General features: G+C 43.6%; 1 protein-coding gene across 1 annotated transcript; it reads left to right on the top strand.

The window, feature by feature from the left end:
* Nucleotides 1–960: 960 nt before the first annotated feature.
* LOC136436203 (carbohydrate sulfotransferase 14-like) lies at nt 961–16,421 on the top strand. Its single transcript, XM_066429985.1, has 6 exons — nt 961–1,213; nt 2,687–2,970; nt 11,677–11,829; nt 13,031–13,176; nt 15,487–15,673; nt 16,075–16,421. The coding sequence occupies exons 2-6, from the start codon at nt 2,704–2,706 to the stop codon at nt 16,402–16,404; spliced, it is 1,083 nt and encodes a 360-aa protein (XP_066286082.1). The 5' UTR covers nt 961–1,213; nt 2,687–2,703; the 3' UTR covers nt 16,405–16,421.
* Nucleotides 16,422–16,427: the final 6 nt, after the last annotated feature.

Below are 16,427 nucleotides of genomic sequence, written 5' to 3'. Positions count from 1 at the left end.
AGATTTAATTAGAATTTTCTTCTTTAAACCTCCAACTAGACTGGAATATACCCGGGTGCATTAGTGTTTAATACTTTGGGCAGTTACACCTGCAGCTGTGTTTGGGGTGGTGCGTCCGGTCACCACTCTGACTCAACTGTGAAAGTGGAGTCTGTACACGTGGGTGTGTTAAGTAGTCATCGGAGTTCTACTTATAGCTGTCAATGTGTCCACTGTTGCCTTGCTACCGTACTCTCCAAGCAGAGGTTCGGCTCCGGCTGGTTTTTGACGTGTTTTATGCGTTTTTTTAGACAGGACAAAATTGAAAGCCCGTCGACAAAAACGTATAAAAACACGTCAAAAATCAGTCGGAGCCGAACCTCTGCTTGGAGAGTACTGCTACCGGGTTCTAGTCTGGGTTCAATTAAGAGGAGGGTATGCTTGTTAACAATAATGGGGCCCGCATCTACTTTATAAATCCAGATTATCACGACGCGATCACAACTGATATGATCTTTGCTACGTGTTGGGTTGGGCATACATGTCATACCGTACCGTCTGAATATTGGAAGCATAGCTTAGATAGTTAGATATAAAGCAAATGTAAGTTTTCTGTCTGAAGGGCCACAGAATTGAACCTCGGACAGTGCCCTGAAGTGACCGTTTAGGGATGAATGGTTGAACGGGTTTTTGAGTGCTGCTCTACAGAATGCATTGTTCGTTAAACACACACACTTGTGCCGAGCGGCCTTGAGTTTCGCCATTGTTACAGTACAGCAGTCCACTCATGATGATATGGCTTGAGGATGTACCATGTTGCCTGCGTGCTTAAATAGAGGAGGCAGTTTTTTTAGTTTAACACCCTAAATTAACATCCGATTTCACTTTAACCTTGATCTACCATTTCCTTTGACATTCAAGTTCATTAGAATTGGTATTTCAGGATTTCTTTACCCACAGTTTGACTAAGGAAAGTCTCAACCCTCCCGTTTGAGATGGACTATTCCGAAGGAAACCTGTATTGGGCGTCCATGGGATCCAGCGATCGTGACGGTTCACTTGAATAATTCGTAGTTACATGTTGAACGGGTTTTGTAACATTTCCCTTGTGTGTGTGTTTTGAACAGGGTAGCTGGCGTGTGACGGCTGTAGTTCAACTAAGGTGGCGGATGTATATTGAACCGTTGTCCTAAACAGGGACACACTAGCAGAACGACCGTCTCAACTGAAAACGGTAGGTACAAATCTCAAAGCTGGCATTGCACTGTAACGTTGCGATGGGCGTGGCCTTCACAATTCGCTGTTTGATATGACAGAAACATATCAGAGGCTTTCATGACAAAACGTTCGTCTCCTCTTCTGCTGTGTTATACTAAATCAGATATTTCTGCCGGCTCTTCCTTGTAATGCTTTTTATATAGGGACCTGTTGCACGTTTTGTCTGTAACATTTGGAACGCCATGACCATGTATGGCCATATTTATCAACAGACTTGCCGTTATATCTTGTACGAAGGTCACTAGACAGCCGAACTGAACTGAATTGTGTTGAAAACGACCACTAATTATATAGTTCTGTTATGGATTTTTCGGATTGACTAGGAAATAACTTCACCCCCAATATACGGTGACTGAAACTGGGTATAGCGTTGATACAAGTAACCTGCGAAGTACTGTGTTGAAGGTAGTGGGCGTATGTGCTTATTCTGCGCACGTAACGTTAGGGCCATCCGGGTGACAAGCGCTCAACAAGTCTGACATTTGAGGAAAAGATTTCAGGGAAGGAAATGCGCAGTGGCAATCTCAGTGACAACTGGAAACATGTATGATCGATATTCACAATCAACTTGTTGAACTCTGACGTGAAACAAACCACTTGTGTGAAGATTATGCAAAGGCACAGTCACGCGGTGACATACGACGTACGATTTTTTCAGCGAGGTTGTAACGTTAGCATGCCAACAAGGGATCTATCTTTAATACAACTTTTTCCGTCACAAGACATCCGAATTTTGACAGTTTCTCAAGTAATTATGAATATTGTCAATTCACTGTCGTAGATTTGTCGTTCAGCGTAACGCTATGTGTCAGTATTACAGTAAAACCCAGGTGTTACAAGTTAATGGAGAAGCTTTCCATCACCTCCCTACAGAATCAGACAGGTTTTAGACGCTGGATTCCTTCCAAGTTCCCATGGAATATTGGTGCAAGATCTGTAGGGCCACGGTCTCCCAATTCCCAAGCAATCAAAGTCCTCTGGTATTAGCGGGCTCTGTTGGGAGGATTACGCTTTGTGCCAGTGGGGTCAAACGTAAACACGTCCGTAGCACGATCTGTTTTTACGCCAGTGATTTTCTGCGTGAATGTTTATCTTTGGTTCACCTGCGGGGCCAAGGCCTCGGTACTGTAGAGCGGAGGGAGAGGGCGACTGGGGACAAGCCAATACCAAGACAGAGATACTCAATATGATGTTATCGTGCCCTGTTCATATATCACTCTGCAACTGCAATCAGGTCAATCTTGGTTTAAGATAGCGAAAAGGGGAGAGCCAGTGGGAACGGCGGAGGATGGCATCCCCAGTTCGCTTTTTAACGGTATACAAAAACACCCCCATGAAGAAATGGTAGCGGCCAGCCCTCAGTGAGGACTGGAAAAGACTTGTAAGGTCGGCTGCCGTGTCGTCTGATCTCCTCACCTGTACCTTTCAGACCACGGAGATGGCGTGATGTCGGGATGGGGCAGAAGCCGCCGCTGCCTCTTCTTGTTCCTCCTGCTCGTTGTCATGGCAACGCTCTTCCTGGCGACGTTCGTGGACCGGCGAGTGTTGGTGGGACAGGTACGGGGCCTGCGCGATGGCACCACCGGGGAGGCACCAGGGAGGCGGGACGCGCTCCGATTTCCGGCGGGGACGGCAGACTCGCAGCCCCGCCAACATGCGGACCCGGGCACCCGGGAGATCAGACGAGAGAGAACTGGCGCCGCTGGCAGGAAGGTACGATAGGCTCTTTAGACTTAAACCACACCCCATGGGTTGCTGGAAATAGTAGAACGTGGTCAGATACGAATGGTAAATGAATATGCCATAGAGTACAGTTTGTATTAAACCTACGATCCAGTCTATATTTTGGCCCATGTCTACTTTTTCTAGCAACCTCTAGAGTCTGGTTGCCTAGGTCCTACCAGCCTAGGTAGTCTTGGTAGAATGTTAGATGTCAGGTTAACTGTATCTGATGGGTTAGAAAGGGTGTTTAAAAGCTATGGCGCCTGGTGAAGGGCTCGTCATGCTTCAGCTCAGGGATGACTGCCTTACTTTTACTTTGTTCAGTGTTATAGACGTCTGACGCGTTATCTATGTCTTTGGGTAAACTTTGATACGGTTTCAGTTTCCAAGTTGTTTTCTTGTTTGCATATTTGTTTTCGTCTTTTTTTAGCACGTTCACGGTTGTACCAGTTCTGCGGTTAACCGGTTGTACATTGATGGGCATATGAACTGAGAAGACAGCTACCGCGTATTCAGAATATATAAGATAGCCAAATTTCAACCTTCGAAGACGGACACTTTCTTCATATATTTTGATCGGCGTCAATTTTGTTATTTCCGAAATATCGCTCAAAACAGGAAAGAGTCAACGACAAAAACAGGCGGAAAGCAGCCAACTGCCCTCGCCAAGTTCACACATCTGCGTGCCCTGTAAATAACAGTTAATGGCAGAAGCTTGTATAAGAGTAGCCTGGTCTGGTTTCCAACCTCTGTACAGCTTTAGTTCACTTCCCAACGGTCACTACTCTGTCCAAAGGAAAGCTCAGTGTACAAGATTTGATATCTGTTTATTTTGACTATAAAAGAAAGGGAAAGTAAGAGCGATTCGGAAGGTGTAAACGTTGTGGCTTATCTAGGTCAAGATTTGTTGTGGGAGGAGAAGGCGAAACAGATGAGTTTTCCTGTCCCGTGACTCGCCGCGACCGCGTCCAATTCCTGGCGCAGTAGGCGCAAATTGGGTTTGTATTGACGGGACTCTTGGGCTCGGAAAGGGGTTGGCGTTGTTTCTAATCGTATGTGAAAGAAAGTTGTTTGTCAAAAAATTAGAAAGTTTTGAAAATGAATCCATTTGTCGTTTCGCTTGTGATGTCTTTGAGAGGACAAAAAGGGTTCCTTTTTCAAAATACTCGCAGTACTTTTCTTGTTATCCTATTTCTAAGAAAAGTACTGCCATCGTCCTCAAATGACCCGAACGGACTGTGCACATATGCCATTATGAGTAGAAAAGGGGCCCAACATCTAATCATTTCAAAGTCTCAAGAAGACCTACCTACCTATCAAGAATGAAGATAATCCATTCAGGCAGTCTCGAGTTACCGTGTACACAGACACAAACACACGAATGCTGTTGAAAACATAACCTTCTCGGCGAAGGTAATAACCCCCCAAAACAAGCCTCTGCCGAAGAAATCACGGCTTCGGGTGAGGCCCAAACTCTCCAGGGGTCTCAGATTGCTGGAAAACGGAACGAATCCATTAATGTTCGCATCTGTTCGCGCCGTTTCTTCGCGTTTAGGTGCCATTTATGCTGTTGACATGATACAGTTGATGTCAGTCCGATGTCAGAAGAAATCCTGCCAGTGGAACTGATTGCTCGGAAAAGGTTTGATCTAAGGATTCAAAGAAAGCCTGTTGGAACATACTAGTAATCTACAAACACATCTTGGGACAAAATGGTGTTGTTTTAAGTTTTCTTAGAAAAATTAACTACATTCGCCAAGCAGGTTATGCTTTTGGTAGTGTTTGTGTATGTGTATGTCGTTTAGCAACATAATTCAACAAGGTATGGATGGATTGTCGTAAAATTTGGGACGTCGAAGAAACAGTTAGATGTAGCTTTCCTTGATAGTCTGCAGTATGATACTGCAGAAGAACGTCCGGTTTTTATAGAGCGTTTATAATCCTATCAAACTTATCATTTTATAGACCCGAAGAACAATATTGTACTTAAACTGCGTGAGAGAGAAACATGTATATTGGCATTCAATCTAATGTTCAGTTTTTGTGCGGTGGCAAAGAAGACTGCATACCACACTCTCCAAGCAGAGATTCGACTCCGTGTTTTTATATTAGGCGTTTTTGTCGGGCTTTCTATTTCATCCCGTTCTCTTTATGAGGGGATCGTTTTTGTCGCCAAGACAACAATTTGGCTTGGCGACTTACAATAGAAATCCCGACAAAACCGCCTGAAACACGTCAAAAACCAGTCGAAACCGAACATCTGCTTGGAGAGTATGCACACCAGGCTAGGCTAACGAAGCACACATGATGTACACATACACTTCCTCTACAAAGCGTTTCAATGGTCCTTCCATTTAAACCACCCCAGTCAACTTACCATGCCAAACTACTTCAAATCAAGACCTCTGACCTCTCGAACCTCCTTGACATTTTATTATTATTATTATTATTATTATCATCATTGTGTACGTTAGGAACTTATATTTGTATATATGCGTAATTTTCAACATTGTTATTGTATGTGCTATGTGTTAGACACCCGATATCAGCTACTGCTGCCTGGGTTGTCATGTATTGCCTGCTGCAATTTGAATAAAATAAAGATAAAATAAAATGATGTACCAGACCCACAGTCTCTAAGATATCTATAGTATGATATGTATAATATCGTATAATATGTATGCTTCAGTAGCCTAGCCTGGATGCCAGACCCCCAATCTCTAAAACATCTAACGTGTAGATATAGTAATATTTTAGAGATTGAGGGTCTAGCATCCAGGCTAGGCCACTGAAGCAGACATGATGTACCAGGCGTGTCGCACGTCAGACGCCGCGGCGCCTCTCCTCCCCGCACTTTAATAATGAATGAACGCCAGCCTGAAAGCCCTTTATTACGCCGAATACGGATCGACTTTTCCTCATAAAGAAGCTTCTTACGTACAATAGGTTACCTTGAAAACTAAGTGTTGGCAAAACAGGCGAATCGAAACTGAATCAAGTAAACCTTACCAGACCAATGTAAATATTTTCTCTATCCTATATCACTGTAAACAGCTGTCATCAACGATCTTATGCAGTAATGGCGATGCTTTCCAGGGATACAGAGCTAGCCTCGATAGAACATATGAACTGACGATGAAGCAACTAGACCGCATCAGCTGAACACTGTAAATGATAAATATCCTCTGCTCTATATCAGTGTAAACGTTCGTTCGTTCGTTCGTTCGTTCTAGTGGCACATACTAGTAGATTTCCTGGCTGCTTCAAATATGACATCCGCAGCTTTCATGGTAAGGGAAATACTAGTTTTTGCCTAAATTATGCAAATTAGGTCCTCATTTGCATTATCTATTGCCAGGTGTATTCACCTTTCCCAAAGGTACCTACATCTCAGATATGACATCTGCAGCTTTTGCGGTAAGGGAAATACAGGTTTATGCATAAATTATGCAAATGAGGTCCTCATTAGCATAATTAATTGCCAGGTGTATTCACCTTTTCTAAAGGTACTTACATCTCCAATATAACATCTGTACCATGTAACATAAGGTACATATAACTTTCTGCACTACCATTAGTAGAGCTACCACCCCACATCTACTTGATTTTTGGCAGAAGAAAGAAGAAGAAAAGGCAAGCAAAAACAGTCTATTCCCTTCCCACTGGAAGGGGAATATAACAAGGAGCTCAAATGTGAGGCTGCTACCAGTAAGCTATAGGTACATCCCCGTCCTCTACCCTATATCACTGTAAACCGCAGACATCAACGATCTTTCCCTTGCTGTGTAGAGTGTTGATGGCGATGCTAACCGATTTGACGTGGCCCTAATCGGATCACCTTGGCGCCAATGCGAAGAGCCTGCTCCAGAATTACGTACCGATTAGAGTTACGTTATTAAGTTTGATGACGTCTCTTGGGGACGCGTTGCCATGGCAACGGTACGCACTCCTAGCCGACCGTATGTCACAGTCTGTTGAGCAGTCAATTATGACATTAGAGATACCACCGCACTTATCACTCTGACGCTGTCGACATTGGAACCGTGCCTACTACATTGGATGAATGATAAATGCAGAAATATTCGCGGTGGTTTTATGTTCGCGGTTTTCACGGTGAAAAGCCGTTCTACTGTGTGACTGTATTGCAGTGCTACTATTGTTTCAAACGCGAATTCGAAACCACCGCGAACGCTCCATTTTCTCCCTACCGTAAAATTAAATCCCCGCGAACATTTACAGTAAGTCTACAGAGAGCATATATGAACGTGGAAGTCAAAACAACTTTCAATAGCAAATATGTCATATTGAAAACACCGACAGTGAAGCATTTGATATTCGGAAAAGATACTCCAGGCAACCCTGCAGCTCGAGCTCGTTGATGAAGGTTAGACATCAAATTACTCAAGCAACTGTATAGATGTTGTAAACGGTTACTTAGATGTTTCAGATGGCTTGCTAGCTACATCGTCTGTCCTCCCTGTCTCGACCAGTGCAAGATTAGCTCATCACATGAAGTGCTTCTGTACAGTTGTTCGCAGGTCCTCATGTATCTCCCCGGCCTGGAGCTGATCAGTGGTAGGAAACTTTCCGTCACGGGGTCACCTCTGATGACCTCTGTTGACCCGCGGGCCGTTTTAAGATGGTCTTCAGTTTGTTGGTGAGGTCGGCTAACCCTTTGTAATAGCATTCGGCTAGTTGGGTAGCCCTGGCTGTACTTTTTACAACCAACCAACCAACCAACCAACCGACAAACCAACTAAAGAACCAAACAACCAACCAACCAACCAAACAACCAACCAACTAACCAACCAAACAACCAAACAACCAACCAACCAACCAACCAAATAAACAACCAACCAACCAAATAGATAAACTAGAAAGGCAACATTTGCGAGCAAATACAGCATGTTTAGCCATACTCCTCGCCATGCAAAAAATGGACTCTCCCAAAATAACAATGGACCATTCTAAAATACTTGCACTAAAAAAATGAATCACCCCAGTCCAAAATTGAGTCTTCCAGTAGCACCTCAACACAATATGGACCAGTCCACAACCATATCCACTAATTGATTAACAAATACACTTCTGCTAAAAAATGGACTTTTTCATAATCATTCCAGCTCAAAATTGAAAGAAATAATTAAAGAATCCTCCCCTTGTATGAATGGGATATTCCGTGCCATTTCCATGTAAACCAGTCGAAAAATATCCGCTGAAAATTACACTCTTGCGCATAATCAACCCAGTTCAAAATTGAATTAAAAAAGATCAACCCCAGGGAAGAATGAAGTTTTCCATAGTATACATATGAAGATTTGACAGGAGACGAAGGAAATGACCAAAAACAACATATTTGAGTCAATTCAAAGTCACCGAGAGGGTTTTAATATAATATTTGTAATATGTTTGAACTATTTTGATTAAAAGAATGTCTAAGTCACAATAGTTCTTAAGTGTTCAAACAATTAGAATTGAAACTTATAACATGTTTGAACTTATTTCACATACGTTGGAAACATTTCGAACGTAACTACACAAAAATCTCTTTATTTAGAACAGTTTCAAACCATCTATCCAAATGTTTCAATGTTCGAACAATTTGTAACAAAAGATTTTCACAATTGCCCTCATAAACGAAGGTGCTAAGTCCTCCTGTGTGTTTCTGCCTATTTTCGGTGGCCGCGCTAGACCACCAGCGGATTTGTTTTGACGGAGCGTCACCCGCGCGCGACGATGTACACTGTTCGGCACCGCTAATATCCGGCATTTTCCCGCTCCAAAACACTCCACAAGACCCACGTTTTTAGTGTTTTGCCTCTTGTGCAACACGATTCGATTTGCATTACTAACGGGACGAAAATGATAGAAAAAATTCACCCCGTCCCGGCGTCCGTCCCAAAAACATGAACGACATGAAAATATATTTTCTTACAGATTCAATCACGAAAATCAACAGCATGGGATTCCAAATTTTCGCAACGGCCGACCATTTATCATGGTTGAACTTCCTTCCAAGGCGTGCGATAGATAAACATTCCCGGCACATAATAGTCACTAGTACCAGACTAACGCAAGCTCATGATGATAATAGGGAGAAAGTTTGTCAGTGAAGTTTGGCCACCAGTGCAGATGGTACATTCATTTAACGTTACAAGCTAGCACAAAGGGGCGAATCATTGACCTTACCGGGGACTGACTCTACTGGCCTAATCATTCCTTTTTTGCCGAATTCTACGATCCATACGCCCGTACGTAGGACATGTAGGAAGGCCTGGTGGTGGACGCTACACATCACGGGAGACGCGTGTTGGTCCGAGACAGACAGCGGCGTGCTTTCGATCGCGTAGCGGCGACGCACCGCTGCGACAACGTGCGGGACCACAGAGAGAGATCATCAATCAATTTTGACAGGAGTGTCGCGCCAGTCTGAGGAGAAACGATCTCCCGTGTTGTGTTGAAGAATTTGGAGTTTGAAAATATCTGGAATAACTAATGCTAGAATAAACATTCACAAAATCATTGATTTAACTTGTTTTCTGTTATAAAATTTCCTAAACTGCAATTTAACCACTGAGTTTAAGGGAACATGGTGTTTTCCCGATAATCACGTTAAATGTTTATGTCCGGTCTTTCCTCCTCGTAAGCAAACTTCCAGCTTGGCCAGGTGCAAGGCACTAGGGGTCAATGACCTGTAGGTCATATGTAGTATTGAAAGTGACAGAAGTGGCAAATATTGTCAAGAAAGCCCAAAATAAATCGTTTTGAATATATGTATGCCAAAAATGGGAATGTAGTCCTTTAAATATTTGTTCAAGCCACATATACAGCAAATTTCAGGTCATTCGGTTGAAATACCAGGGCGCAGGAGGCCAAGATATGCTAAAAATAGCCTAAAAACCTCAATAAAATCACTTTCAAGGTCAATATCAAAAAAAGGAAAAGAACGCACATTGGTTTTTGCCTACATTACCTCTGTACCAAATTCCAGGTCATTTGGTCAAAAAATGACAGAGATGAATCGATTTGAAGATTTGACAGGAGAAGAAGAAGAAGAAGAAGAAACATGAGAGAAAACAATATGTTTAGCCATACTTATGGCTAAACATAATAAATCAAATCAAAAATCGCCTTTCAACATCATCAGTCGACATGCTTTCGCGACGACGGGGTTATACCGCCCTTTACGGGTCTTTAGATTTCTTGTCTTCTTTGACTTTAGACACATTTAACGTTATACCATTGTCTGCAAGAAAAGACCGTCCCTTCTGATCCTAACATTTTGTATACATACAAGTACATTTCGTAGCAATATGTGACGAGAAAGTAAGTTTTTTCGTCAAAAATTTATTCGGTCAGTCAGTCTGTAGAAGGCCATAGTCTTGGCAAAAGAACATATAGTCCCTTACCCTGACATTTTCTCAATTAAAAAAAAAAAAAATACGATGTCAAAGTTTTCGAATGAAAGTGAATGCCAAAAAAGTACATAAATTATACTACTTGTACGTAACAATATGTCACGTTACACACAGGATATTCGTCACGATCCGAATGGTCAGTTATACTGTAGAATGCCACTGGTTTGGCAAAAGATTTTGTAAGTCGCAGTTGTCTTAATTAGTTCGTCTTGGACGAAAAGTCTAGACTTTAAATCACTGAAGTGTAACACGCGACAGTTCCCTGTAATAAAGGACACATGTTTCCAGGCTTCTGACTTGACATAAGAAGACGACCCAGGGCCTGACGACGACCGAGGTGGCTAGCTGGGTGGGACAGTCCAACATTCCCCATAATTTCACTCGGTAATCTCGGTATAAATCATCCCCAAATGAATCCAATATTGTAAAGGGAACTGTGTCGGGGAGGAGAGGGTTCAACAGGGAAACTGTAACACAGGCATTGCTGTGCAGACTCTACTAGCCTGGGTACCATCCTCAGTAGACTGGTTAGCAAGCGAAAAGATTGAGCCAGCGGTTACTGCGGAGGATGATACCCAGGGTAGGACTGCATGGATCTGTACTGCACCACGGTGGTTCTGAACAAGGGTCTACATGCCTGTTCTTCTGTGAGGTGAAGTGACCTACTGTAAATGCAGAAATGTTCGCGGTTTTCGCGGCAACCGTTTCACCGCAAACCTACAACCGTTGCGAACATTTTTATCCAATACTGTAGCAGTATGTGACTATAGCGCTGTCGCAAACTTAAAACCACCGAAAACACTCCGTTTTCGCCTTAGCTTAGCGCGAAATAAAAACCACGCGAACTTAAATGCATTTATAGTATTTCATTTCACCATGAATCGTAGTCGGCCCGATCTAACTCGTTGTCGATATATTGTGGGTCGACTTACTTCTACGTAGCACGTTACCTATGATCCTGAATATTGTTCGTATCGCGTTGTCGAGCGCCAGATTACCCGAAAATCACATTACGTTTGACAGACACCCCATGAATACAATGAAGCAGTCCAGTGAACTTGTCCCCAAATACAAAACATTTCGCAAGAACAAGTCAATTCACCGCCAACCAACCGTTTGCGACCTCTTGTGGGTATTGCCTGAATTGCAGCGTAACAAATCTCACGAGTCTTCTGCACATATTTATAAAGCCTTCTTCGCGGTGACTGACCAGTTATTTTCTACCCGTGACCTTACGTGAACGTCCGTTCTAAACGTTTGCCGATTGGTTCCCATGCAGGTGACGTCACAACCGCGGACCTTGAAGCACGGCTGTCGGGATGGCAACGCTGCGCGGGACGTCTCCGACCTGTCGTCAAGGCAACGCTGGAACGCATTGCGTCATATCATCGTGAACGACGAGTACAGGTTCCTCTACTGCTACGTGCCAAAGGTGGGCCGGAATTTAGGGAAATTTGCCGTTTTCTGAGTAACAAAGTTCTTTATTCACAACCAAGGAGTAACGACAGCCGACGTTTCAGAGACTGTCTGTCACCTTCCCACCCCGACCAATCGAATCACGTGAATCACATTGAAACTCAGATTCGTATCAGCCATGACCCGACAAATCGCTTTCTAACTTGCGTTAACGACTACATCTGACCAAACAAACTCGCCAGTGAGATGGTGGAAGGTGTCAGCTTCCAAAAGACGACTTTGGAAGTGATTGAATCCGCCCGCGATTTAACGTTTAGAGAAAAGTAGTAGAAACTTGAATTTAAATCGCGGGCGGATTCAATCACTTCCAAAGTGCCAAAATTGTCAATCTGAAAACGTCTTTTGGAAGCTGACACCTTCCACCATCTCACTGGCAAGTTTGTTTGGTCAGATGTAGTCGTTAACGCAAGTTATAATAGAAAGCGATTTGTCGGGAAATGGCTGATACGAATCTGAGTTTCAATGCGATTCACGTGATTCGATTGGTCGGGGTGCTTCCTCGGGACAATCATGACTGGTTCTACTTCGCACTGCAGCTAGGTGTCGCTGCTACAGTGTGAAGAATGCGGTTCCAAACGTGATTGAGTCTATATCCCGCTCATCATGGTTCATTATTGACATGAGGAAGGTGGCAGACGGCCACTTGTATACCTATTGATCTCTAGCTATTAGTGAGTACATGTGTACAATTATTTCTGTAGTCATTAAGCCCCCGTCACAAATAAGAAATTCAGCTCGGCCGACGTGTTGGCGAGCTTCAAATGTGCATTTTCGGCCGAAGTACGGCCGACGTCCTGTCGATTACGCGGGCTTCGGGCGATTTTTAGAAATAAAAGTTGATCCAAATATTGGCCTTTTACCAGGTTAGTCGATACTGACTTCGTCCATGTCCAAGAGATGGTACCATCTCATGGGGGATTTTTAGTTTCTAGTGTTCGACTTGGTTCGACGGACGTCGCCCGAGATTTTCATTGGAAAATACGGTCGACGCTCGGACGATTTTGAAATTCGGCGAGCTTCGGGCGATCTACAAAGTCGGCCGACTCTCGCAAGAATTGTGACGCCGGCTTTAGCGAACGGTCGCCAAAAATCAGGGTCGAATATTCTCAATCCGGTAGCTAACGTCAGTGCTTTCATTTACTCTCGTTCCCATGCAGGTAGCGTGCACGACGTGGAAACGAGTCATCAGTGTGCTGGAGGGTCGCTTCTCCGACCCGGAGCACATCCCCGTGGACATGTACAAGTTTCACGTGCAGAACTGGACGTACCTCAGCCACTACCCTGCCGCTAGTGTAGCCTACAGGTGAGATCCCCTTTTCACTAGACAGCAACCACTGAGCCATCGTACTTTTTTTAACGGTTCTCAGCGGCAAATGTGCTAGATGTTGGCACACCGGCAACTAAATCCGCAGTGTGTTTTTTGGCACACAGTTTGACAGATTAGCGGAATAGACACTCCACCGTCTGGGAAGGTAGTGTAAAGTGCCTTTCCCAGGGGCACAACGTCGGGGCATGGTGAGTACTAGTATCCAACTCGGGACCTATTGATTCCGAGTTCTACGCTCTAACCGTTACGCCACGCCGACGTCATTGTACAGCGACCAAAATTGGATGTGTTTGACCCTTAATTTCATAATTGGAATACGATGCAAGATGTAAAAGTATGACTTAATAAAACATTTAAAAACTAGAGTTCCACAAACACATTATCTTCGCCAAATAATCAAGGCTTATTATGGAAAGTGATTTATATTTACGTGCCTATCACCCCCTGCAAATTTGATCATGCACCATACCATTTGGACGTTATGATTGGGCGAATGAGTCCAGTTAAGATAGGGTTAAAAATCATTTGGTGGTACAGGACTAGTATATGTGTAGAGTGTGCTGATATATGTTATAACTGGTCATGAAAAAATATGAGTATGTTGATATTATATGGGCCACAAAGGTTCGATATGGCAGTGTTGAAAGTTGAAAGTGATGATGAAATAGTACAGTCAATACATATGAATAGAATAAATCTGGCACGTTTTTAGGTGTTTCTAGTCAGGCTTTCTATTTCGTCCCTATTTCGTTATGTCGCCAACCGTGTTGAACAAAAATGCTTAAACTGAACGCGTCAAAAACCAGCAGGACCCACACCTCTGCTTGGAGAATAGTTTATTTATTTGACCTACATGTACGTTTATGCAAGGCTATCTGTTTACATGACCTGACACTGTCCCATCTCCCATTGAAAGGCAGTGGGTTAACAAACTTTCCTTACTAATTATGCAAATTAGCTCCTTATTTGCATAATTAGTCATTGATTATGTAAAGCACCATCCGAGCTCTCTACATACCAAACATCACGACGATCTGTCGACCCATTCTCAAGTTATTCATGTCCGAATGTCAAAACAAAAACACCCACTGCGGTTCTTAACAAGCCGCTAGGGGGCCAAAATTTACAGAACTTACTTTCTGTGGCATGAACTATCTACCACACAAAAATCATGACCATAGCACTTTCAGACAATATGCCCCTAAATTTTGCTGCAGTACTTTTGGTACCCGCTAGAAGGCCCATTATCGAACTTGACCTTCCTTTCGGTAAATCCTACCCACCCACTAAATATCATAAGGATCCATCAACAGCTTCTTGAGTTATGTTGTCCACAAGAAAATTCACATCCACACAAAGCCCGCTGCAGTACCGACGGAAAGTGCCAGGAGAACCATTTTTGAACTTGACCTCCGTTTTCACAACATCTACACACCTGCAAAAAATCATGAAGATCCATCAACGTTTCCGTCACTTTTTTTTGCCTACATACAAACACAAAAAAATGCTAAGTCCGCTGCAGTACTATTGAAAAACGCAAGGTAAACCATTTTCGAACTTGACCTTCCTTTACACAACCACTACACACCTACCAAAAATCATAAAGATTCATTGAAGTTTTCTTGAGTTATGCTCCTGACATACATTCAGACCCACCCAACAGATTTTTCAACCGAAAACATAATCCTCTCCGAGTACAAGTACTCGGCGAAGATAAAAAGTTATTTATCTATAAAATTCGTTGAGCGGTCTGTCAAATCTTTGGTCACTCATCGGTCCCAGCCTCTAGTGAAGAGGAGTTGTGAGCAGCGCAATCTCCAAACAGATGTTTGGAGGGAAATCGCTACATTCGGCAAATTCTTCCGTTTTGTACACGCGTGTGTACGTACAACGGAACAAGTTAAAGGTTGTCAAACCGCCACAGAGAACCTGCTGTTCAATCAGGCTAACGGTTATCCCTAAAATGATTTTTCCATGAACACAAACATCTAGTCTTTATTGATAACATGTCCACACAGACAGATTTTATTAGTCCCCTGGGTGTTCTTCTTGGGCAGTTTTGACTGTGCGTATCTATGTTAACATTACGGTAACGTTCCGTGTCTTCTATCAATATTGTAACGCCATAGCTTAGAATCTGCGTGTAGATTGTAATAGAACTAGCCAGTAGTCTTATTTTATTTCATTTTATTCAAATTGCAACAGGCTTATACAATGGCCTTACATCGTACCGGTTACAATTGTTGTGCAATAACCTTTGACTTGTTCGTTTCCCGTTTTCTTCAGGTTACAGCACTACTACAAGTTCATGTTCGTGCGGGACCCGCTGGCTCGCGTGGTGTCCGCCTTCAGGGACAAGTTCGAGCGGCGCATGGAGGCCTTCAGCCTGAAGGAAGCCTGGACCATCCTGGAGAGGTATCGCCAGGGCCCGCTCTCCCTTCAAAACGTGTCCCGTCCCAACGTTACCTTTCAGGTAATGTTGAATAAATCTTCTTTTAAAGACTATACGTCAAGACGTCCTAAATTGTCTTAACCTCATTAACATATCTATTCAGAGTTTGGTATGAAATCTGGTTTTCCAGTCCTATCGTTAGTCACAGACGAAAGACGGCGGATGCTGTCTGAAACGTCTGACTGTTTCAAAATTTTATCCAGTTGCTTAAGTAACTATTTTTGGCGTATCTTACTAGCCTGGGTGCCAGCCTTTTTAGCTTCCGTACGCTACCCAAGCTCCGCTCCTCGCCAAAATGGCCGGCAGCGGAGCTTGGGTAGCGCAACGGAGCTAGGGTAGCGGACGGAAGCTAAAAAGGCTGGCACTCAGGCTAGTATCTTACTACCTGGATGTCTAACCTTCATCTACGTATTACATTTCAGGAGTTTGTGCAATACGTCGTGGACACTCCACACCCCTCTATGAACGAACACTGGAGGTCCTACCTAGGCCTGTGTCAGCCTTGTGCAATACATTATGACTTCGTCGGTCACTTGGATACGCTGGAAGATGACGCGAAGACGGTCTTGTCTGCCATTGGTGCAGACGATAAGGTGGCGTTTCCCGCACGTTCGGCGTTCTACTCACACGCGTCGTCCGAGGCTGCTGTCAATCACTACTTGTCGCAACTCTCGCCGGACCTGTTTCAGAAATTGGTGTCTAAGTACGAGACAGACTACAATATATTTGGTTACAAACTTCCGGAGAGATGACAACTGCGTCACTTCCGTTCTAT

Source organism: Branchiostoma lanceolatum, chromosome 6 (genome assembly GCF_035083965.1).
Source record: "Branchiostoma lanceolatum isolate klBraLanc5 chromosome 6, klBraLanc5.hap2, whole genome shotgun sequence".
NCBI classification, from domain to species: Eukaryota; Metazoa; Chordata; class Leptocardii; order Amphioxiformes; family Branchiostomatidae; genus Branchiostoma; species Branchiostoma lanceolatum.
Note: the sequence above shows the minus strand (reverse complement) of the source record. Positions and strands in the feature narration are given on the sequence as shown.

What these genes read in the sequence shown, in the direction of transcription:
- LOC136436203 (XM_066429985.1), top strand. Translation starts at nt 2,704, where the DNA reads ATGTCGGGATGGGGCAGAAGCCGCCGCTGCCTCTTCTTGTTCCTCCTG. An exon ending in GCCGCTAGTGTAGCCTACAG is followed by an intron (nt 13,177 to 15,486) that starts GTGAGATCCCCT and finishes CGTTTTCTTCAG; the next exon opens with GTTACAGCACTACTACAAGT. An exon ending in GTCCCAACGTTACCTTTCAG is followed by an intron (nt 15,674 to 16,074) that starts GTAATGTTGAAT and finishes ATTACATTTCAG; the next exon opens with GAGTTTGTGCAATACGTCGT.